This window comes from Tenebrio molitor, chromosome 8, assembly GCF_963966145.1.
Source record: "Tenebrio molitor chromosome 8, icTenMoli1.1, whole genome shotgun sequence".
NCBI classification, from domain to species: domain Eukaryota; kingdom Metazoa; phylum Arthropoda; class Insecta; order Coleoptera; family Tenebrionidae; genus Tenebrio; species Tenebrio molitor.
Genome location: NC_091053.1, coordinates 18,314,854 through 18,338,220, shown reverse-complemented (window position 1 = coordinate 18,338,220; position 23,367 = coordinate 18,314,854). Strand labels below are relative to the sequence as shown.

Here is a 23,367-nt window from a genome sequence, read left to right as displayed (position 1 = left end):
CTCCGATTAAATATAAATTGTGTTGGAAACATGTGCATGTTGATACCTGACATAATTTAGTGTCCTTTGGTTCAAATAAAATTTTTCTTGGAAAAGTAAGAGGCGAAAAAATTTTGTACGTCACACGGGAATAAAGTAATATGTAGTACAGTCTCGATGTAGGCATCAATATCTACGGCTCTACGCCTCGACGCCACGACGGAGGCACAAAAAAGCGGGCGAAGGACCAGACCAAGACGAAAGAAACACCTCTAACGAATGACGTTAGTAATGAAAATGTGAACGATCCGGTATAATTACCTTTCTGCTTGAAAGAGGCGACCTAAAGATATCTTCCGATCGAGATTAGCGGTACTATGTTCCTGTCGGTAACGGTAAACGGTACGGTAGGACTAACAAAATCGGACGGGACTCAACAGTACCAAACTGGACTCAACAGTACCAAACTGGACCAAACTCGACCAAATAGCTCTCCACATGATCAAAATGGACCAAAATACCCCTCTCTCAGTGAAAGGGGCGACCTAACTACGGCAGCGCCCGGCGAAAATTTTCGGATTGCGACCAGCTGGATCCGGCAATCTCTTCGGTAACGGCACTCGGTAATCGTATGACGGAATTTCTCCACGATGGTCGCGGAATTGGAATTCTTGCCACGCCACGACGGACAGCAGGGCTGGTCGGCTCCGTGGTCACCGACCAAGAGCCTCGTTTCCGCTTCGATAGCTTTTTCGCAACCCCCTTACTTTGCAATTCTGCGTCGCACGAAGCAATTGATACTTATTCCCCTTTGCAATAAGACATTCCGATTTTCGAATGTACGGCGCAGCGAATGACGATACTTTCGCTGTACTACTCGTGCGCTCTGACTTGTCAGAAGAATGATCATGGCGCCGGTTTATTTACCTTTCGGTTTCCGCCAACGGGGAATTTTGCAGATGGTTTCTCGGTAAGGGGTCGGTAAGTCCGCGCGTTTGTTACGTAGGCGGTAATCGTCGTTCTTCGCAGGGTCGAGAAAAAGGATGAGACAGACAGAAAAGATGTAATTTGGAAATGAAGAAGATAACGTCCCAGCAAGTGACGAAAGTGAAAGTGAGGATTCACGTTGCCGTTGCGTCATCCGTAGCTCTGAAAAGATTGAGCGAGAGATAAAGAAGAAGAAGAAAATTGGGTATCGAGAAAAGATGAATCACAGCCAGACGATCCAAAGACGTGAGGCCGTCTTAGCTTGAAATTGTGGGGCGAATACGTGTTCTTCCAGACGCCCCGTGGCTGGCACAGTTGGAACTAAACATGTTTAACTTAGACGAAATGAGCGACTTTTAAAACGTCACGGAAGGTGGGCGCGTCGCGTCTACACGAGACGTCGTCGTCGATACCTTTTCTGTTGTTGTTTTTCTTTTTTTTATGCTAACTCCGGGTTCCCAGTTTGTATGTTTAATAAAAAATAGTGGTATATTCTCGTCTCATGTTTTACTTCTACACTATTCTGGAAATAATTTTGTCATATACCCCTCCTGCAACGAGTATAATCTGTAAAAGTGTGTACTGCCTCATAATTTTCAAAATTTTGCTTAGAAATAAATGTTTTCATGCTTAATAATTTTAGATTATCAAATTATTAAGCATTCAAGTCATTTACTAATCAAAATTTTTCAAACGATGGGCAGTACACACTTTAACCGATTATACTCGTTACACTCGGGATATATCTACTGATTCATAATTTAATTATATCAGAATTACCAAATTGCATAGAACTAGTTCTCATTTTTTTTGGTTCGAACACAAAAAAAACAACTGGTAATTACTTGTATTTTGAATTTTTTTCCAGATTTTCGTCGGGACTGCAGATAAAATGAGCAGTTGGTAGAAGTTATAAAAAATACGGAACCGTAAACATGGACAATAGAGATGACCGTAATAAAATTTCTAATGAAGTGGAGCAACACTGTAACAACAAAGAGAAATTGGACGAACAAATTGAGTCGCAGAAAAAATGTACTGAAAAAGTGAAGCAACAAGATTCCCCCTGCAGTAGTACAAATTATGAGCCTAAGAAGGAAGCCCAAAACTTACGGAGCGAGAGTGCTACTCATGAAAAGCAGAAAGAAGTTTCTTCGGTAAGATATATTTAAATTAATGTTAAGTATCTTAAAATATGGGTGAATATTGTGAAGCAATGTATGTTTGTAAAGTTGATTACTAGATCTTTTAAAGACATGGAAGCAGGCAATGAAGCAAGAAAAAATGTTTCGTTTTTCGTTATCTTTCGACAAAAATTAATTTTTTTGTTCGACACTGTCAGAAATTGAGAATTTTCTCCTGTGTGAACAGAGTTTGATAAATCTCACAACTTATCAAAAGGAAATGTCAAGCTAATTTTAAAGATTTTAAGCGATTTGGAGCCTTTAAGGGGCTTGTCGAACAAAAAAACGTTGTATTCAACTCCTTCGTGTGTAAATTGAGCCTTTTTTGACACTCGTGGGCCTTTAAAATGCTCGTCTCACTCGCGTTTTAAACTGGCCCACTCATGCCAAAAAAAATCCAATTTCCACACGAACTCGTTAAATAAACTACTATTGAGCAGTCACGACCATTCAAAAAAATTGTGGCCAAACATGCTGTCCTATTGTTTTAATTGGTGTACCTTAATAGTTACCTATTTCCTTCAGATACATAATATTAATTTGATTTTTAATGTAAGCTATATTATCAATTTAAAGTTAAATACCATCTTGTTGCACCAAGAAAAAAAGGAAAATTCTCACTGGTAAGTCCTAAAGAAAATTGTTTAAGCAAAAAAAAAACTATTTACCATAACTTCGTTAACACGAACAAAATCAAGCACCAGACCACTTGACCACGAGTTTTTTTGAACGCTCCTTACTGAAACAATGCTAGTGCCCAGTTTTTTCGAAATAATGAATTTCACCTGTAGCGTTAACAGTTAAAAAAATTTCATTATCATTTCTGAGGTGATTCTTAAGGCTCCTTGGTAGAAAGATATTTTTCCAATTTCGATATACAACACATAACTTGAGGTGATGATAGCAATGTCATGCCTTCTCGTTACTAGTAGATATATTTTAAAGAGAAATGGCCTTTGTCTTAATAACATGCCTTCAAATAAAATTATATTTAGAGGAACCTATGGAAGTTCAATTGTTTACAACATTTTTACAGCGTAGAAAATGACACAAGAATCGTCTGGTCTGTCATTTAACGAAATAAAATTAGGTTAGAAAATATTTTAATTTTTGTAGTGCATTCATCTCAGATTATTGAAATTCACATTAATAAATAATCCAAACATTATTCCAATCACAAATTATTTGCTAACTAATGGCTTTTCGTCAATATACGGAAGATGTTTCAGCTTTCGAAATCTTTGTGAGGCATTGCTGCAAATTTTAGTTAATCTTCGGGAGAAAAATACTCCAAATTCGAATGGATGGATAAATAAAACTTTTATTTTTTCAAGAAATGTCTTTTCATTTATATTTTAATATTTTACATAATCATCCTCACCATATTTCAAAATAAATGTCAACCATTTATATTTTTTATTTGAAGAAAACATGATAAAAAGTTTGAACCTTCAGACCCATATATCTTTGTAAAGACCCCCCCCCTATATTTTTTATTTTATTTTTTCGAGATTCCTGAGATTTTTCCCTACAAGACTTGGAATACGTTAATTTTGCGACACCCTGTATACCTAACTTGACTTCTGTCAAAGGTCAAAATTTACAATTAATTAATGTTGTAATGTAATGACTTTGCCCAAATGAACACGAAAAGCGTTATTCGTGCGCTGTCAGTTTTCAGGTATTCGGCCTGTTTTGCAGTACTTGGCTGACGCCTCGTGCTTCAAATTTCGGCCTCATACCTGAAAAGTAATCTGAGTAATCTGACAGCGCTACTCATATGAAAATAATTATTTTTTCAAATGCGAACACATACAGATTTGCTCAAAATAATCACTGACTCTCAAGAATTATTTCAGCAATGTTACTCATTTATTCAAAACAAAAGACAACAGGATCACTACTTGACTCTGTTTTGAATGCAAACGACAACATGGCTAGAATAATTCTTGAGAATAAGGGATTATTTTGAGCAATGTGTTTAATTGTCATTACTCATTAGTAATACAACGAGAGGGTACGAAATTGCCGGAAATCTCACTATACGAGTATTTGTTTCGACGACAATTTCCACGAGAAACAAAGAAACAGAGTTGTATTCGGCATGACAATTCCACGAAAGAAAATTTCATTTTCAAATTTTACACAATTTTTTTAAGTAAAATTTGAAAATGAAATTTTCCTTCGTGGAATTGTCATGCCGAATACAACTCGATCGTACGAAATTGCGGGAAATTGCGTGGAAATCCACTCGTGGAAATTGTCGTCGAAACAAATACTCGTATAATGAGATCGAAAATGTCCGGCAATTTCGTACCCTCTCGTTGTATTACTAATGATTATTTCATTCATCATCGTTTTCGACCAATCGTAAGGCTTTATTTTTTGGATTATAGTGATAATTCGATAATTCGTCAAGTAGGTTTCTCAGATGTTTTCAATCCTATTGCTAAAGTAATAAAATAAATACTGTTGTCAAATGGTACTATTTAATTCATGAAATAATCAACCGAATTACACTCTAGCTCTTGAAATGATCTGTTTTAACACTCAAGCTCTCAAAAGGTAACCACTGGTATCACTTTGACATAATTTCCCTCCACTTTGGGTGTCGGGAAATTAATACTGACAAAGTGACACTCGTTGTTACCTAGGAGAGCTTTCGTGTTAAAAATCGATCATTTCAAAGCTCTCGTGGAATTACAACCGATGATTTTTTGATAATTTTAGGACCATGCTAAATTATCGGTGTAATTCGTTCCTAATTGGTCCAATGATTCAAAATACTACAAGCTGATTGCTTGAAATTTATTGAGTGGAATTGTCATCAAAAGAAATGCACTAACATAATTTTTTTTTAAATCCTTCTTCAACTGAATATAAAAAGGTACAAATTTGTACAATTTTTTTTTCTTGTCTTGTTTTAATTAATATCTCCTAACAGGGTTATCATAGAATCCTAAAAAAATGTGCATACCACACATTAAATTTACCACACAAAATTTTCAAATTATTCTTTAGTTGCTGTTTTATACGACTGACCTGTTTTAGCTGACTCATGCTGTATAATACCACGAGTAGTCCAAATTATGTCGACTATTCAATTCACCTGTCATTTGTTAAAAATAAAACACAATTTTACACATTTGTTACCATGGTTTCAAAGAATTCGACCGAATATTCCACTCGTGGAAATTATATCGGATACTCGCTGATATTCGTCCGTTGCTAGGTTATTTCTTTAATATGCATTAATATGATTGGTTTAAATTTTCTGAGGGCAATAGTCAACAGAATCTTTTCAAAAATTTGATTTAAAAAATAAATGGTTTACAATCCAAAATTAAGTCTGTCGCTCCTCAAACTTTCTTTACAAACCGCTATCTGGTTTTGAGTAAATCTTGCAATTCTATTAAGAATAGTAGAATATTTTTCTGTAATTTGTCAGGATTTGCAGCTTTTTTTCTAATTGTTATAAAGCTATAATTGTTTTCCCATTAATTCTGCCTCCCCTATTTACGGATTCACGAGCCGCCACTGCTTGTGACATACCCTGTCTAACTGATAAATGGAAACAAGGAGTCTTAAGTGCTTACCTCGGTTTTAACAATAGGCAATTTCAGAAATGATAAAGTTATGCAACTGAACAATACAAATAGATCACAACTTAGAATTCAGTTAAATTAAATTTTGTAAATACAGAGTGTCCCAAAATTGGCGCACTAACTACTTACTACCTTATCGAGGATGTTTAAATGTACATGAAAAAAATATGGATTTTTTTTTTAGGATAATACATGTACAGTAGGGGAGATTCACGAAACTTTGCAAATTTGCAAATCGTTAACGAAACGGCAAATACAATGCTTCAACAATGTCGGTTGTGATGATTTTGAATTTGCAACGCCTTATGGAGCGTTACCGAGTTTCGTGAATGACCCCCAATGTAAACAAAGATATACCGTGCGATCATTTAAATTATAAATTAGAGTAGGCGGGATTTTTTTTATACGATTGCCCAGAATGCTAATTGACTGATTAAATAAATGTGAGGTTATGGTTAACTTTATAGCGTTTATGGTTCCCATATTCAATCGTTTTAATTTAAAGGAAGTGAAAGCAATAAAGAATAATGTAGTTTTATTGAGAATTACAGAAAGTGTTCAAAGTGTTCTTCCCCAGCTTCAATGCAACTGTTAACCCTGCGTTGCATATTTTCAAATGCATTACAGAAAGTGTTCAAAGTGTTCTCTCCAAGCTTCAATGCAACTTGCAACTGTTAACCCTCCCTTGCATATTTTCAAATGCATTTTCCAACATCTGAACGGTTATAGCGTTGCATGCATTAAATAGTGCCTAGAAATAATCTAAATTAGAAATGTAGATGATTCAAAAACCACTGACTGTATCTTATTCGCGTAGGAAAATCTCGTGGGAGCAGCCCTTAAACGACGGTAATTTTATAGGAATGAAGATTTAAATCTTGTTTTAATATTTTGTGACGAGTTCCATTTGAGAGGTCCATCTCTTGGGCTAACCTGCGGGGAGGTTTTTTTTTAGGAGACTGCTTCATTCTTGCTGAAAGTGCTGAAACATCTGCCACAATCTCAGGATTTCCTTTTTTGGCGCTCCGCTACCTGCTTTTTGACCAACAGTCCCAACATTACGAAATTTCGCCACACATTTATAAATTTGTTGAACCAATTTTTGGTAATCTACAGGAAAATTAGGGAATGTGTTTTGAAAACCATTAACGCAGTGCTCTACAGAATACTTCCATTCGCCATTCTCTTGTTGTTCAGCGTTTTTAAAATAATTCTCAGTAAGAAAAATGTTCTGTTCGAAATAAAAAATTTTGAAACGTCACTTTGACAATTCAAATTTTAAATCAAATTGACAACAGTTAATAATGCCAACCTTATTTAAAATTTACAGCCCGCTCTAATTTATAATTTAAATGATCGCACGGTACTTGTACATTATTACCTGGCAATGTTGCCGTAGTGGATTTAAGATAATTTTTACGATTTCCATAGCTTATAAATTCTCTATTACGCAGGATTAGATACTGGTAGTGAGTGATCTTGTAATTTGTAATAATACCGTGAGATCGAAAAAAAAATTAGAGTTGGCTGTGACCAAAAATTTCAACGGCCAATTCGTTAAGATTAATTATGAGATGTCAGTCTTAACAGTTGGGTTAGTAATTTTGAGAACGTTCAAATCTTGATTTTCATAAAAGTGTCAATTATGTGTGACCTGTCGGTTGTAAAAGAATTTCCTCAACTATATACATATTATAGTGCAATGAGACAGTGAGATTTAAAACTCCTGCGGTGAGCACGCAGCTTGTTTATAAATTCAGGTTATGTTGTGGGAGTTCTTAATGTATAGGGGTTTAATTTCATGCACAACAAACACACGATAGAGATAAAAGTGCAAATCTTTTTTAATCATAAGCTGAACTATACCAAATGATTAGGTACCAAAAGGTTAGTTTCTTGGGTTAATCTCCGGATGGATTTATTTGGGGTCTCTGCAATAGACCTTTACAAATAAGAATGTTCTTATTCAGTATCCAGTCGCTATCACCATCTTTGTTGTCTCACAGTGACGTCACTGTGCGACAAAGAAGATTCTTATTTGTAAAGGTCTATTCTTTGTTCAACCTCTTCAATATTTTCAGCTGTTCTTTTTGTCGTCTTGTCGGTCACCCACTACCTTTTTTGCGCAGAACACTACCTGTTTCCAAAAACATGTTTACGCATTTGTAGACTTTCTGGGCAAATTGTTGGTTAAGTGTCTTCAAAGTCCAGAAACTTTTGTTCAAATTTCTCAAAAATTCGAGGTGTCGAATAGAACCATTCGCCGTTCTCAAGTTCTGAAGTAACACTGTACAATGAAAAATTTTCGCTCTAAAGTGAACATATTGTAATAGCAAATTTTAATAGTCAATAATTAATAATGACACTTACTATTGTAATGACATCTGATGACATTTGAATTAAATTTTTACGTGTTGCCAACTGAAGCATATTAATCACGGCCTTCTCGATTTTTTTATTTTCGATCGCACGGTGATTCGAGGTAGATTTCATGACAGTTTACTCATATACAGAGTCATTATAAATGATTGTCCCATCGCAGTAGGCGTTGGTGACGTAGTTGAATGTGCCGCAAGCCTCATAACATGAGTGAGACTAGTATCTCCGATAGGTGGCGATACTGGAGGTAGTCGAAATCTCTCTACTATAGTTTGTCTAACGTTGCGAGGCTGGCGGCGTATCCAAAATTTTTGTGGGTTTTCAACGCCAACTGCGATGGTACCTACAATCATTTCTAATGGCCCTGTATTTCGAAATAATTGACGTGTTAAGTGCCACTTTCAAAGATCCCCAAATCAGCAAAAAATAAGTCCAATAGAATTTTTTTAACATTTTTCTGACGTTTACGCTAATCTCTTCTTCACCGTAGTGCACCGTTAGTGCGCCATTTTTGGGACACCTGTATAATTGTGTAACTTATTTAAAAATTGTGTCGTTTTCATTTAATCTTCAGTTTGCAACTAAGAAGAAGTCCTTTGATCCTTCAAGTCCGCTCCACTTTGATACTTACCCAAAAAGACCTGGAACCAGAAATCTCGGCAACGAGTATGAAAAACTGATGTGCGCTCTATTAGCTTTGGAATTCAGCACAAGTGATATTGTGGAAGATTTCAAGATGAAAACCAATAGTGAGAATTGTGGAAACTTCGATGACGTGGTGTTAAAAGTGACTTTTAAGGAAGGACAATCCCAAATGTTTTTTCTGCAACTGAAACATTGTGAGAGTATGAAACCTATTACGGACAAGAAGCTTGCGGCGAAAAGTGGCGACTTCAGCTTGCTGCAGTATATAGAATCTATTTCAAAATTGGAAATCACTGAAAATGTAAGTTATATTTTATACACGAATTCCCCGACAAGTATTGAGAATGATTCAGAAATTTGTCTTCAAATTGAAAACTGGAAAAACGAAGACAAGAAAAATGAAGATGAGAAAAACGAAAAGGTTGTTGTGAGGAAACTGCAAAACTTGGATCCTAAGAAACTTCTGCTATGGAGCAAAAAAGAAAATACTAGGAATCAAAAAAGAAAGAGAAAGGAAAAGAACAAACCAGAAACTAGTTCTAAACCTCAAGCTCAGGAGAAGGGAACAAACGTTTTTCAGTTTAATTTAGAACAGAATAGTGTTAAAGATAAAGATCTTAATAATTGTCTGAAATTTTTTTATTTCTTTGCCGATCAGACTGACACGAGAGGAGCACAATCATTAATCAACGCAATGTTGAGAGAAAAATGTGAAATCACCGACGCTACTTACTCTTCAAGTTTTATCCAGTTTATGGGAACGTGGTATTCTGGTAACTTTATCCTGACTAAATATGACGTGGTAGCAAAATTGGCTGAGTTAACACTTACGCCTTTTATGCAAACCATATCGGACAAAAAGTGCACCGAAAAATCAAAACTTCTTCGAGAAGCAATTATGAAATTTGACATGACGATTGTTAGAGATACGAATGAAGAGGTTATCGCTAACATTTGGAACGAGACAGCAAGTGACGATGAAATCAGTTTCACTTCGCTCAAGTATGGATTGCGTCCTAATGGAACTGAGGATTTAGCTGCTACAGAAAGAAGTAAAGTATTGTGGCATTTAGACAAAATTCCCTTAATCGTGAAAGCGGAAGAAGGGAATGAAGAACAAGTTAAACACGCTATCAAACTGCTCGAGAGAGTTCAAAAGAAAAAAGTGGTATTATTGGCAAACGCAAAAAGAGAAGATTTTTCGGGGTGGAAAATTTTCCAAAATCTTTCTGATTTACGAAAACAAGATGTTTACAACGATATTGTTAATCGTTTTGAGATTTCTCTTCAATGTCGATCATCAATTTGTTTGAAAGATTTACTCGAATTTGATCAAAATTTTTGCAGAACTATTGAAACTACAGAACTTATTAAAATGACACAAGAAGTTATGAAAATCGGGAGAAGGCAGGAGTATGCATTTGAAAATTACATTCCCAGAAGTGTTTCTACAATTAGTTTAGACATAATGAAATTGTCAGAGTTTTGTAAGGAAACAGGTTCTCTCCTAATTATTTGTAACGTTTCTCAATCTTGCAAGAAAGCAATTCGACAGCTGGGTCTGCACGCTATGGAGCTTGATGACTACTTGAAACGGGAAGGGAGAAAAAAATTTGATGTCTTGTTGACGAGTAATAATTGGCCCCAGGTTAGATTCAATGACATTTGTGAAAAGATCGACAGGAACGTGCATTTACTTCAAGTTTTCGACAACAAAAGTTGCATTTCAGTTATAAGTAAAGAAGACATATTTTCGTTGAAAACAATGAAATCTAAAGGAGCACTTATCGATGAAAAGAAAATTTTCACATATCTCGACAATCCTCTGAATGTCATTTGTTCACCACCTGGAATGGGTAAAAGCACGCTCATGTCTTACTTGAGCAGTATCTGCCCCGCCAGTTATTGGAGTGTCCACATAGATTTGATCAATTACAAAGCAGTTTTTAAAAATGAACGTGGGTACGATGAAATATTGCAGCATTTTCTTCAAGATGAGAAAGATCCATTAGTCGTTAAGATTCGTTCAAAGTTTTTACAAAATAAAAGAATGTACTTTTTTTTCGACGGATTGGACGAAATAGATAGTGACTGTCTTCAGATCGCTTTGGATTTTATTAAATACATCTCTTTATTGGGTCATCGCGTGTGGATAACTTCACGTGAAAATTTGGAACAAACAGTGTCGCGAAGCCTAAACATATTTCCTATTAAAATTGAAGAGCTGACAGTAGATCAGCAGAAGGCATATATCCATGACCGTCTAGAGAAAATTTACGAAAAAAATGAAATTGAACAAATTACCAATAAAATATACGCAAGCGTGGATATCGTTAACAGTCGACACTTGTTAGGAATCCCTTTACAGTTATTCATGATTACAAGAAACTTTCGCGACAATAAAGAATTATGGAAAGCACCTGACCAAGAAATTTTTGTGTTGCCCAAAATGTATAAAATATTTTTGCATGGAAAGAAAATGCATCAACATCGAAAATTGGGAGTGCAGGAACAAGTGGACCTGTTCGACTATTACTTTGATCTGTATTTGGAACAATACGAATTGCCAGCACTGAAGTCTTGTCTGGACACCACAACTTTCGACAAGTTAAAGATCAATTTGAAAAAGAGTCAAAAGTTCTTGGAAAGATTAAAAACTGGAGATCAGTTTCAAATAGTCTGTAGAGTGACCGACGATAATCAAGTCATCTTTAACCACCAGACTTACGCAGAGTATTTTGCTTGTGAGTGGTTAAAAAAAAATCTGGACAAAATTTCGCAATTGCAAAATGACTTGTTTACCGAAAAAAATCAAAATCTTAAATTCATATTCGATATTATGTTGGCAGAAAATAGTGCAGTTCACTTGGCCGTAATCTATAGACATACTGATTTAGTTAAAAATCATTTGGACAAGAGTGAAGTGAAAGATGAAGGTGGTCGAAGTCCACTTCAGTTGTTGTGCTCTTACGGCGTCGAACATCTTCCTTTATCGTTAATTGAAAACAATTGGTGGTCCCTTCACCCAGTGAAATTTATTTCATATAAAGAATTTGCTGAAAATAACATTGAAGGTGTCTCTACACAGTACAGAGAAATATTCAAAATGTTGTTACACCGTAATGTATTGCTAAACGACGACGTCTTTCAATCGAATTATCTTGACCACGCCATTCGACACCACAACTTATTCGCAGTAGAAAAATTTTTAGAAAAATTTGGAGACTCGTTAAACCTTGAAAGTTTATTCGAACACTATGACATCGACACACTTGTATGTTATTCGTTACAGATGGGTTATGCAAATTTATTACGTGCTTCCATTAGAAAAGACTCGGAAGCTTTGTCCGTGAAAATTGGAAGATGCGATTTGACATTGTTACACGTGGCAATTATGGGAATTAAAACGAATAACAAATATGAACAAACCTTACTGGAGGAAACCATAAATGTGATGACAACGTTAATAGAATGCGGTTTGGATGTAAATGCACAATGTGGCTGTAAAACAACCGCTTTGCATCTGGCTTCTGAACTTGATAACGATCTGATCGTTAAATTCTTACTGAAACGGGGAGCGAATATCAATTTGACTGATCATGTTGGACGGAATGCATTACATTTTGCTCTGAAAAATTCTGAAGTAAATATGACAATAGTACAAATTTTGATAAATGAAGGGATAGATACGAAAGCCACAGATTACACTGGAAAAACTCCATTACATCTTTGTTGCAGACAAGGACATACCGATGCTTTGAAAATGTTACTTGATCGTAATCTTGACGTAAAAGTTGTCACTAAAGAGGAAATTAACTTATTACATACGATATTGGCAAAAGGCAAATCAAATGAAGAAATGATCAGGTTGCTGATCAGTAAAGACGTAGATGTGAATGGTAAAGACTATGGTGGACGTACTGCGTTACATTATACTTGCTACTATGATATATTTAAAAAAACATCCGGCTGGTCCGGGGGAGACGTTAATAGCACAAACAACTATAAAAGAGTAAATTCGGAGGACAGGATTTTTTCTGACACTTCAAAAGCAAAAATAATATCGTTTTTAATAAAAAACAATGCCAGTGTAAACGCTAAAGATTCGGCAAACCGAAGTGTACTTCACTATGCCGCTTTCCAGAGAAACTACAATTGTATAAAGGTACTAATTGAACACGGTGCTGACGTTGAAGCTGTTTGTGATTCTGGAAAGACTGTATTACATGCGGCTTTTGAAAAAGTACACTCCCCTGATGTTGAGGTGATTCAGTTGTTGTTAAGTCACCGTGTTGACGCCAACAAAAGAGATAACAACCAAAAAACTGCTCTAGATTATGCTGTAACATCTACTGAATCACATCGCGTGGTGAATATGCTGTTCGATGCTAGAGCACACGATCAGTTAATCTCTGCTGACTACGTAACGTTTCTTCACTACGCTGTTTACCATGGCAATTGTTTTGCTGTAGAATTATTTCTAAAAGGTGGAATAGATCTGGATAAGATCGATGTAGACAACGCCGAATACCCTTTGAAATTTGCAGTCGAAAATCAACACGTTCGGAACGATCTATTATTGAAAATGACCGAATTTATCGAGGATTGTAAGAAAAAAGCAAATTTCGGAAGAAAGCGAATTGTTGAACTTTTAAAGGAATATTTTTCAAATGGCTATGGGTCTGATTCTGTAAGTATTTTTCAATATCAATTGTGACGATATATTTATAGTCGTTCAAGAACCGCAAAGTAATATTGTTTATTGCCTTATTGTTGAACGATCAAATACCTTTACAAAGAAGCCGATATGCAAATAGGGCTTGGCTTGGCTTGGGATACTTAACTTAACTTAACTTAACGAGCTTGTTTGACAACGTAGAAGACTAAAATCAATAAAAAAAAATTGTAGCTCAAAAAATAAATGTCATTTTATTTTTTGACATAGAATTTTTTAGATATTTTTTCCGAGTTCTACATGAAGCCAGTAGCTCGTGGTTAAAATATGTACAACTTTCAATAACACCCTGTATTTACATAAAGATTGATTTAATGTCAGTTATTTTTTTACGCTGTGACTAGCCTCCCGGCTCCGGTATTCATACGAATCCCGGTTTTGTTCTGACATCATGCAAGTGACGTCACTGATGACCGGGATTATTGAAATCCCGGCTGGGAACGTAATACATGCATCTAGATTCTAGAGTCCAATTTTTACCCATTTGCGTATGTTTGAGCTAGGATCAGAAACAAATTTAAATTGATCATAAATAATAACTACATAATAATGTTTCAAATTTCTTGACAATTGCTTCGAAAGGTTATGTATGTAATAAGTGAAAGAAATTAAAAATTGTCAAATTGGCAGGAGCATAAAATAACCACAAAGTAACCAACAATAAATAAACGTAGGTACCGCTTTTTTTGTATTTTTCTGTTTCTGTCGTTTCAATTGAGAGAAAGCGAGTAAAGAAATCGTGACATCACCTCACAAGGGTAAAAATTGGATAGACGAGATGGACAATCCCGGCCGAAGGAAGTTCAAATGTTCAAGGTAGAGGTAATAACATTAACAACAGTTGTATATATGTAGTTGGAGTATAATGTTTATTCAAAAAGGGTAAATATCTTAATTCTAAAACTAGAAAAATATATTTAATAAACTCTGAGCATAAAACAGTATGTGTAAACAATTCGAAAATAAACTTTGAACACAAAAGAAATCATTAACAAACAAACAAAAAATTATAGATCGCCAGGACAAAACTACAGTGTGGAACAAAATGATCTTCATCTAGTTATCTTTACATTACATTAAATTGTAATAATTATCAATTTGATTGATGACATTTATTGACAGAACTACGTGGCTACTTCAAAGAGTAGAGCGATGCAGGAAAATTTACATGTGAAAAAATTCCCGAGCTAACTAGATGATAATCATTTTGTTCCACACTATACTATGGTTTTGTTTACGCCTTACATTCCGAACAAATCCATTTATTTGAATATTTCGGTATTTTCTTTAAAGTCGTACATTTAACGTGCCTCCAGAGAAGGCATAAAGCACAGATAATGCAATCAGATTGATCTCTCGTAATTTCTAAATTGCACATAACACACAGCCATTCGTTTTGCTGCCTTTTCTTTATGATTACATTTTGGACAACTTGTCAGGCAGCATCAGAGAAGAAGTTACTGAAATATTAAATAATTGTTATCATTAAATTGTCTTACAATCATTTTGGTATTTATTCTTACCGAACTAAATTAATATCTACATTTTCATGTAGAACCGAATGAGGAATGATTTCCGATCTAGTTTCAATCGACTCTTCTTCAATATAGATAGATCCATCCAAACCCAAGGCCGCAACTTCCTCACCAACAAACCAGCTCAAAATTTTTTTTTGTTTGTTTTGGAATGGCATGTTTAAAAATGGTATGATATTTGCTTCCTTCCTTTTAGGAAGTCCAATGGTTGTTAAATTGCTGCCTTTAGGGCGTCCTCTTTTTTTGATTTTTTGCGGCATTTTAATACTTGTGAGCTCATCACTGGTGGTTCCAAAAGCTGTGAAAACATTAATTTTCTATGACAGCAAATATTTCAGTATGCACGAGTACTTGATCGAATTGTTTTAGCACTCTGAATCAGTCTTACCTTGAATGTTGGTGCCTTCATTGGAGGCTGTTTCAGTGCTACTTGCGTGCTCCAGGGTATTTTCACTATTTACAGAGACATTGGTGATGACTTCTATTTGCACGGTGTCTGTATCAGCAAGCACAATTGGCATATTTTCGACATCCAGAGAATTTTTGTTCACATTCGATGCTGTAAAAGATATTTTTATTGATTTGAAAATTTTCTGATTATTTTAGGTAGCTCACATGATAACTCTGCTTCATCCTCATTGATCATTATTACTCTTGTCCTTTTACCTTGCTTCCACAACATTTCTAGAGTTTTCAGGTTGTCTAATTTCTGATCGAATGAATCATTGCTGGACATAGCAACTAAATTTGCTAAGGAGTCGGTTGTAATTAATGCTTTTCTTCTTTTCTGACCATATGTTTGAGCCTTTTTTGTATTTATAACAGTTACATTAGGTGTTGCTGATGCTTCAAGGTTCGTTCCCAACACCGGCTCTATTTCAGCCTTATTATTACAATAATCATGTGCCAAACGCCTTTGACAGGTTTTGTAATAATCTAAAGTCCAACGCTTATTCACAAGCTCTTCCGAAAACAAAGGCAATTTTAAATGCGTGCGAATGGCAAATATGTGTCTGCAAGGAAGCAACATACCAGCTTTAAAATTACAGCTGCAATCAGTTGGATCACATCGTAATTGCCCTTCAGTACTGCTGATAACAAAACAGGACTCGTTGTCTTCTTTTGAAGGGACTTTCACTTTTTTGCTGAACTCAATTTGTTTAATTACCATTTTACCAGCTTCGTTGGTTAAAAAATTCAGAAAATTTTGTTCATCGCTGCCTGGTAAGTATGAGGTAACGAGCCTTTTTTGTAACTGGTATATGGCTTTAAAATCTCGTTCACTTTCAAGGGATGATATAATGGTGAAAAATGAATGCACGAACTCTACTAATGTGCTGTTTTTTGTAATAACGGACTTTAGTTTCGCGTTTATCGATTCTATACGATTGTTTGTCGTATTTTGAAAACAACCTTTCATGAAATTTGTAGACATTGACCACTCGTCCTTAATGGGGTACCAATTCTTGTCAAAATATTCAATAACCCGTTTTGGGGCAGATATGTTTAGAACGTTGTGCAATTGTTCAAACTCTCCTTCTGTTTTGGCATAAACCATTTTCTGTAAAATTTCCAGCGACTTATTCCTATCGGCTTGGCTTATGCCCATTTTTTCACAGGTGATTTCTCGGCTGAAGGTTCGCATTGAGTGAAAGATACAAATGATTACATTAGCTTCTGAAAAAGTGTCTTTTATGACTGACCTTTCCAATAAATCTTTATCGGTCATGATGCATTTCGTGAGTTCAGTCTGTGGATTATTTGCTCTAAATGTTTCTAGAAACCAAGTAAAACTATCTTTGTCTTCAGTGGTCAAAAGACAAAAAGAAATTATCTCAGTCTGACAATTGCCATCTTCTGCTACAATTAGAAACACAGGTATGCCGATGTTTATTAATTTATAGGTACCATCAATACCTAAAAATTCTGGGTATGCTTTGAACGTGTTTTTCATATTAGATGTTTGAATAAACATGCCCTTAAAATTATTTTCTCCATCTTTAAGAATATTTACTTCAGCGTTATATCGGTTTCTCAAAACATCGACACATTCGTCTAAATTTTCTGACTTCTTTCCCGACTTTTGGCCAATATTAGATAGATCTTTTAACGTCAACACTTTTCCGGTCTCCTGTTCTAATTTTTGTTTCACTAACTTCTTATTAGCTCGCAGAGCCAGTAGTTCTTCCACACTCTCTTTATCTTTACCACTCAATCTTCTTTGGTGAGGCAGGTATTGAAACTGTAACATACTTCTGTCATGGTTGTGGGTTTTCGAGACACTTCTCACTTCCAGATCTCTTCCGTCTACCGTTACTCGTAAAGCCACATGACCAGGACATAATTGTTCTTTCTTAAAAGTCCTTATATCTCTTTGCCCACTCCCGGATGGTCTGAATTTCTGACCTCCATAAATACAGCAAAATTTTACTTCCACATATTTTAGTTCCCCTCTAATTGGCCGTGGGATGCGTGAAGAAGCAATAAGACGTGCATCACGTTTCCAGAATTTCGCAAAGGTTTGTTCCTCATAAGCCTTAAGGGAATTTTCCACATCCGAATAACTATGGAACTTTTTTCCAACTTTGAATATGTCCGACATCGTGTAACAGGCTTAGAACCTCAGGCTCAGCGTAACCTAAAAGTTTGTAGTTTACATGAAACCCTATTTTTAAGGCCTAAATTCTGCATAATATACTGGGTGCCCTAAAATTCGCGGAACAGCTTAGCCGTACCTACGTTGTTAAGTAGTCATCAAAATACCAGGTAAATATGTAAAAAAATCAATATTTTTTTTTGTAGAAAATATGGACCTATTTGTTTGTTACGCCAAGGTCCAGTTTATAGAAAGAGAATTAAATATTTAATTCCCATTAAATTTTAATGCGCGATTAACCCATGAATCCGAAACTTCGATTGGTTCAATCGGATCACGTGTTCAGTTAATTTCGCATTTGATTACGATTTAATTAATTTCGCTTCTGTAAAGTGGCCCTTACTGTTAAGTCCATTCACGTTGGATTTCCTTTTCAAGGTCAAATAATTAAATTTTTTGGCTATGTAATTATGTTATTACAGAGCCAAAAAATTAAATTATTTGACCTTGAAAAGGAAAATCTAACGTGAATGGACTTTAGCAACATTTAAAAACATCCTAATAGTCTGTATCCATGGAAATAAGAAAGAAAAATCAAAGCCATGTTGCCATACGTTATTTGACGTAAAATCGACATAAAATCACTTCGTGGAAATTTTGGAAATAATGAAGACAATATATTTCATGTATCACGTGATCATGAATGATCCAATCAAAACGCGTAAAGTCATGGCTATCACAGCGATAATAGAAAACAAAAAAATTATTATCTTGTTTATTTTCGCCGTTACGATTTTTGATTGAAATAAATTTGTCAGTTTGACAAATAAATGAATAATTTTGTATTTCATTCATTATATTGTCTCATGGAATATAACACGTGGCATGACTAATCATCGATGATATTAAATTCGTGAAATTGAAGCAGGACGTTTCACTCGTCCTTTAGACTCGTGAAATCTCCAGCTCAATTTCACTCATAATATCATAGATAATAATCATACCACTAGTTATATGTATTATAGCTGAAAATAATTGCGAACCTGATCACAATCATTCTGTATTATTATGCCACTGGCTAATAAAAGACAAATAATCAAAATCTTTTTTAATATTCAAAATAAATGAGATCAAAGCTGCAACTTTTGAGCTCAAATATCTTCAAATCTAAAAGATAGGGCCGTATCACGGCTCGCTTATTAAATGTAATCAGTAATCACGATCTTATTTAGCATGGTGACGAATTCATCTCTTTCTGGCAGGTTATAATTGCATAAATCTATATCCTTTTATGTTTACTTTAATCATGATTTTAGTTAACAGCAACTTTAATAACGGTGTCGTGATGCAGCCCACACGTTTTTTAAATTATTTTTCACATATTTTCTAATATAAGTTGACATTGCCCCATTGAGCTGTTCCCCGAATTTTGGGGCACCCAGTATAAAACTAAAATAGGTACCTAATTAAGTACTCACCATCTACTAGTACCAAAGGCACAATTTTCAGGAAACAAACAATAACAATCACGTGAAAACAAGCACTGTCTGGCGTCGTTTCGTCTACGTTGTTAGCCGGGAACCGGAATTTATACTAATACCGTTGTCTCTGCCAAAACACCCCCAATACCGGTCGCCGATGACATCACTTGCGTGACGTCATAATAAAACCGGGATTCGTATGAATACCGGAGCCGGGAGGCTAGTCACAGCGTATTTTTTATCCTTACCTCGAGATGTGACGATATCGTGATGAACGTAATTGATGAATATTGTAACTTTCAACGTGTTATGTCCTTCTACGTTATACTGACACAGTAAGTTTTGATAAGTTGAAACATGTAAATTTTGAACACGTGATCTACTGTTTATTTTCTATCACTATCAGAGTGTGATAATACGTCTTATTAAACCAGTGTAATATACTATTTTATCTACTTTGCTTTACTAATTCCTTAAATTTTGGCTGCTTCAGTTTTCGTATTCGACTAGGGACTTTTGCGTGGATTGGTAACAGACATTGACGATTTGTATTTAATTTTGAAAATAATCTAGTAGCCGTGAAACAAATTCAATAATATCTGTCATTCGTTTCGTTTGCTAAATGTTTAAAATGTTATATTTACAAAATTTGCTTCGTAACTTCACACTTTACGTTGACGCCTAACGCGATGCTGCCAATATAACAAAGCTAAAAGTTACCAAAAACAGTTTAATAATACGATCTGTTATTAAAACTGTTTTCGATATAATAATGAGCCCATTAGTAACGCAAAGCAGAAAAAAATGTTTACATTTTCTAGGTACCGATTCCTGACGAAGATCGTCATACATCATTCTTGGAAAAGAGACAACCCTCGAGTTACTTATGGAGTTTAAATCTTGACGATAATTTTTACTCTTCATGTGATTATTCAGGAAATTAGAGTTCTGGTAAATATCCACCAGAAGATACTTAGTCTAAACTATGGTTATAAAATTATAATTATTATAAAGTAATGTTTCCAAAATGTGTCTCATACCATTTACAAAAACGATTAAAGAATGATCATCATTAAATTTGTCAGATTTGTTTTTAAACTGTAAATCACAGGCATTATAGAATTAATATAGACGTAATGGATATTTCATAATTATTAATCTTGAGTACAAAACATTTTCTTAGAAGATTTGTCTATTTTTTGAAACTCATACAATGTTTAGACATTACTTAAGTTAATATAAAGAAATTTTGACAATAGACATGGTAAAAAATACAGAATAAAAAAACTTTATTTTAACTAAAGCCTATCTGTACAGTCTTTAGTCTGCATAAAAACATTCTGACGAATATTTTTTTGCAGGAAGTTTATATCCAGAATAGAATTTAACAGATTAATAACGACAGACAAAAATGTCCAAATTGATACACATTTACAATTGCGGACACGGAATTTTAGACGTCAAATTTATGTCATTTCAAAAAACGTCAATGTAACGATACACTTTATTGTCATTACGATTGACACATTTGACATTTGAAAGTTTTAGTTGAAATTTGTTTTTCGCATCATCATTACAAAAATCGAAAGTGAGATTAGTTGCACCTAAAGCCAGTTTAACATTTTTATGTCAATCGAATAAACAAATCGTCCAAGATTCCGTGTCCGCCATTGTACCTAGCTTAAAACATATATCGACCGATTAAATTAATTTGTAACCATGAGCCCGAAAACATATGGCGTTACTTGAACTTCACGCTCTAATAAACACAGCCCGAAACACGGTTAGGTCTTGACAGTGCAGACTGTTATAACTGTGGTTGAAGTTGCAACTAATTTAATTGAATACCCAGGATTAGGAAACGACAAAAAGCAAATCAATTTTAAAAGTGTGTTTCAAATGACGTAACTTTAGATCCCACAATTAAGCATACCTATCAATCGCTAAAGACATAGGGATTCAAATCCATGGATGGCTCGATTACAAAGTAATTTGATCGGTCGATACATTTTACCTACAATATGTTTTTTACTCAAAGAACCACCAACACCTTAGCTACTCCCAAAATTTGACCTGCAACATTCTGTAAATTTGAAGTTAGGGAGAAATGAAATCGAGGTTACATAGAAATGAAAAATGTCATCACTTAGCTAACCAATAAACATAAAATCGAATAACAGTATAATTTAAATCTAGTACAATTTTATTTTCTGCCGAGTTTATGCCACAGGCGGTGTTTCTTTGAATTGAAAACAGTTTATTGTCGTTTTGTAGCTTTAATTTAATTTTTATAAATTGTCTATTATAAAATACATTACAATTTGTTAATAAATTAGTTCGTATAGTTGTAGTTTTTAGTATTAATATTTGTTAATTATACTGGTTTTGTATAAAATGTTATAGGTAAGTAAGTACCAAGGATTACGTTGGTACATGAAAATTTCTAATTTTGAATCTTATTAAAAGTCAGACAACGTGCCCTATACTGCTAGCGCATTGACGTCTACCTACGATGTCTACTGAAGGATAATATACAGTGAGTTTTTTTTAAGACTGGCCATAGGGTTTTACATGCTAATTTTTCAACCCCCTGTTAACTTTTGTTCCGATAAAAATATGTATTCTCAAACCATTTTTGGAAGAAAGTTGGAAGATTTCTTAAACTATCGGATAGATTACAATTTAATATCCCAAACCGTCGAAAAAGTTGTGAAAAAAATATTTTTTAGGGCTCCGAAATAATAGTACGTGGAGCGGCCGCCAGAGTAGCGCCATTGTCGGCTCAACCAGTACCTGACGATCTCCAATTTTGGACGCTTTCGACGCGCTAAAAAATATTTTTTTCACAACTTTTTCGACAGTTTGGGCTATTGAATTGTAATCTATCCGATAGTTTAAAAAATCTTCCAACTTTGTTCCAAAAATGGTTTGAATATTTTCATTGGAACAAAAGTTAACAGGGGGTTGAAAAATTAGCATGTAAAACCCTATGGCCAGTCTTAAAAAAAACTCACTGTATAGGTTTATTAACGGCAAAAAACAATACCATTCAACAGTGGAAACCAATAAAGAAAAATTCACAGATCTCGCAATCCTTGCAACCATCGGGGGGTGTTGAAAACAAACATGATATACATTGTATGATGAACACTGTTTATTACAGTTTTAAAAATAGCAACACCAAATACAAAAAAATGGAAAAATGTTGCTTACTTGATGGCTAAACGAATTAAGGAAGCGAATATAAAGTGCGTTCGTAAAGTTCGGAATAAATTCGAGAAAACTGTAAGTATTAATTTCTAGAAAAATCCCCCAACAAGTTAACCATGTTTTTAAAAAGTGCATATTCTTCAGTACTTTACTTATGTTGACATCTTTTCATTTTCTAATTATGACGTCATCAATAATTTTTAAAATGATAACCCCCACTTTTATCTTCTTTTTCTGATAGGCCTTCGTACTAGCTAAACGATGAGTGAAAAAATGGATAACTTACATAACAATTCTTGTGAAAAAATGACAAATTTTATGTCAAAAATTTAATTAAATTTTTAATTTATTGTATGTTTAAATAGCTGATCTCAAATAGTAAACGTTTAACATCAGCATAAATTTTAATTTAAATTTTCGTATTCCACCTCCACCCGGCGGCACGGCAATTTTGCCGGAGTACATACACTATTACGGATAATACTATCAAGTAATAGTGCTAGCTTATCAACATAATTACCGGCGTGTTGCCTCCACATTTTGACTTTTTTGTGTTTTATGTTCTGTGTCAATGTTAAGGAATTTCCTCACGATATGACATACATGAGTATAATAATATACCGTTTTGAATTTCAACCACCAATGTGTTCTCTAAGTCCAAAATTTTTAAATTTTTAAAAAGAGATTGCGGTACTATTCCTGTTGCTGAAATTATAAATGGTAAAATCGAATTTTTTTCTAAACACCAAAGATTTCTCATAGCAACGGAGAGTTCTAAATATTTATTAATTTTTGTATTATATGTCTGTGTTATATTGTGTGAATTTGGAACAGCTATATCTAAAAGATATGCTTGCTTTTGTTGTTTATTTAAAATAATAATGTCTGGTCTGTTATGCTGAATATGAATGTCAGTTAAAACTGTACGATCAAAATATAATTTGTAATTGTCATTTCCAAACAACTTTCTGGTTTATAAATATAATGTGGTTGTGTATCTGTGTATCCTTTAATAAGTTGAATTTAACTGC

At 34.5% G+C, this 23,367-nt stretch overlaps 2 protein-coding genes across 3 annotated transcripts; one reads left to right on the top strand and one right to left on the bottom strand.

Annotated features, from left to right (window-relative positions):
• The first annotated feature begins 1,839 nt into the window (after positions 1-1,839).
• On the top strand, positions 1,840-21,476 carry LOC138137387 (uncharacterized). Its single transcript, XM_069056746.1, has 3 exons — positions 1,840-2,123; positions 8,709-13,469; positions 19,948-21,476. The coding sequence occupies exons 1-3, from the start codon at positions 1,902-1,904 to the stop codon at positions 20,068-20,070; spliced, it is 5,106 nt and encodes a 1,701-aa protein (XP_068912847.1). The 5' UTR covers positions 1,840-1,901; the 3' UTR covers positions 20,071-21,476.
• LOC138137005 (zinc finger SWIM domain-containing protein 3-like) lies at positions 13,853-19,361 on the bottom strand. 2 transcript variants are annotated; one of them, XM_069056309.1, is made up of 6 exons: positions 19,124-19,361; positions 16,967-17,687; positions 15,665-16,909; positions 15,438-15,608; positions 15,038-15,347; positions 13,853-14,974 (listed from the first exon to the last, which is right to left on the bottom strand). In XM_069056309.1, exons 2-6 carry the CDS (start codon positions 17,649-17,651, stop codon positions 14,950-14,952), a joined length of 2,436 nt encoding a protein of 811 aa, XP_068912410.1. In that variant the 5' UTR covers positions 17,652-17,687; positions 19,124-19,361; the 3' UTR covers positions 13,853-14,949. The 2 variants fall into 2 exon arrangements, with proteins under 2 accessions (XP_068912410.1, XP_068912409.1); XM_069056308.1 differs by having other exon boundaries at positions 15,665-17,687.
• Positions 21,477-23,367: the final 1,891 nt, after the last annotated feature.

What these genes read in the sequence shown, in the direction of transcription:
- LOC138137387 (XM_069056746.1), top strand. Translation starts at nt 1,902, where the DNA reads ATGGACAATAGAGATGACCGTAATAAAATTTCTAATGAAGTGGAGCAA. An exon ending in AGCAGAAAGAAGTTTCTTCG is followed by an intron (nt 2,124 to 8,708) that starts GTAAGATATATT and finishes TTTAATCTTCAG; the next exon opens with TTTGCAACTAAGAAGAAGTC. An exon ending in ATGGCTATGGGTCTGATTCT is followed by an intron (nt 13,470 to 19,947) that starts GTAAGTATTTTT and finishes TACATTTTCTAG; the next exon opens with GTACCGATTCCTGACGAAGA.
- LOC138137005 (XM_069056308.1), bottom strand. Translation starts at nt 17,651, where the DNA reads ATGTCGGACATATTCAAAGTTGGAAAAAAGTTCCATAGTTATTCGGAT. An exon ending in GGATGAAGCAGAGTTATCAT is followed by an intron (nt 15,609 to 15,664) that starts GTGAGCTACCTA and finishes TATCTTTTACAG; the next exon opens with CATCGAATGTGAACAAAAAT. An exon ending in TGAAGGCACCAACATTCAAG is followed by an intron (nt 15,348 to 15,437) that starts GTAAGACTGATT and finishes ATGTTTTCACAG; the next exon opens with CTTTTGGAACCACCAGTGAT.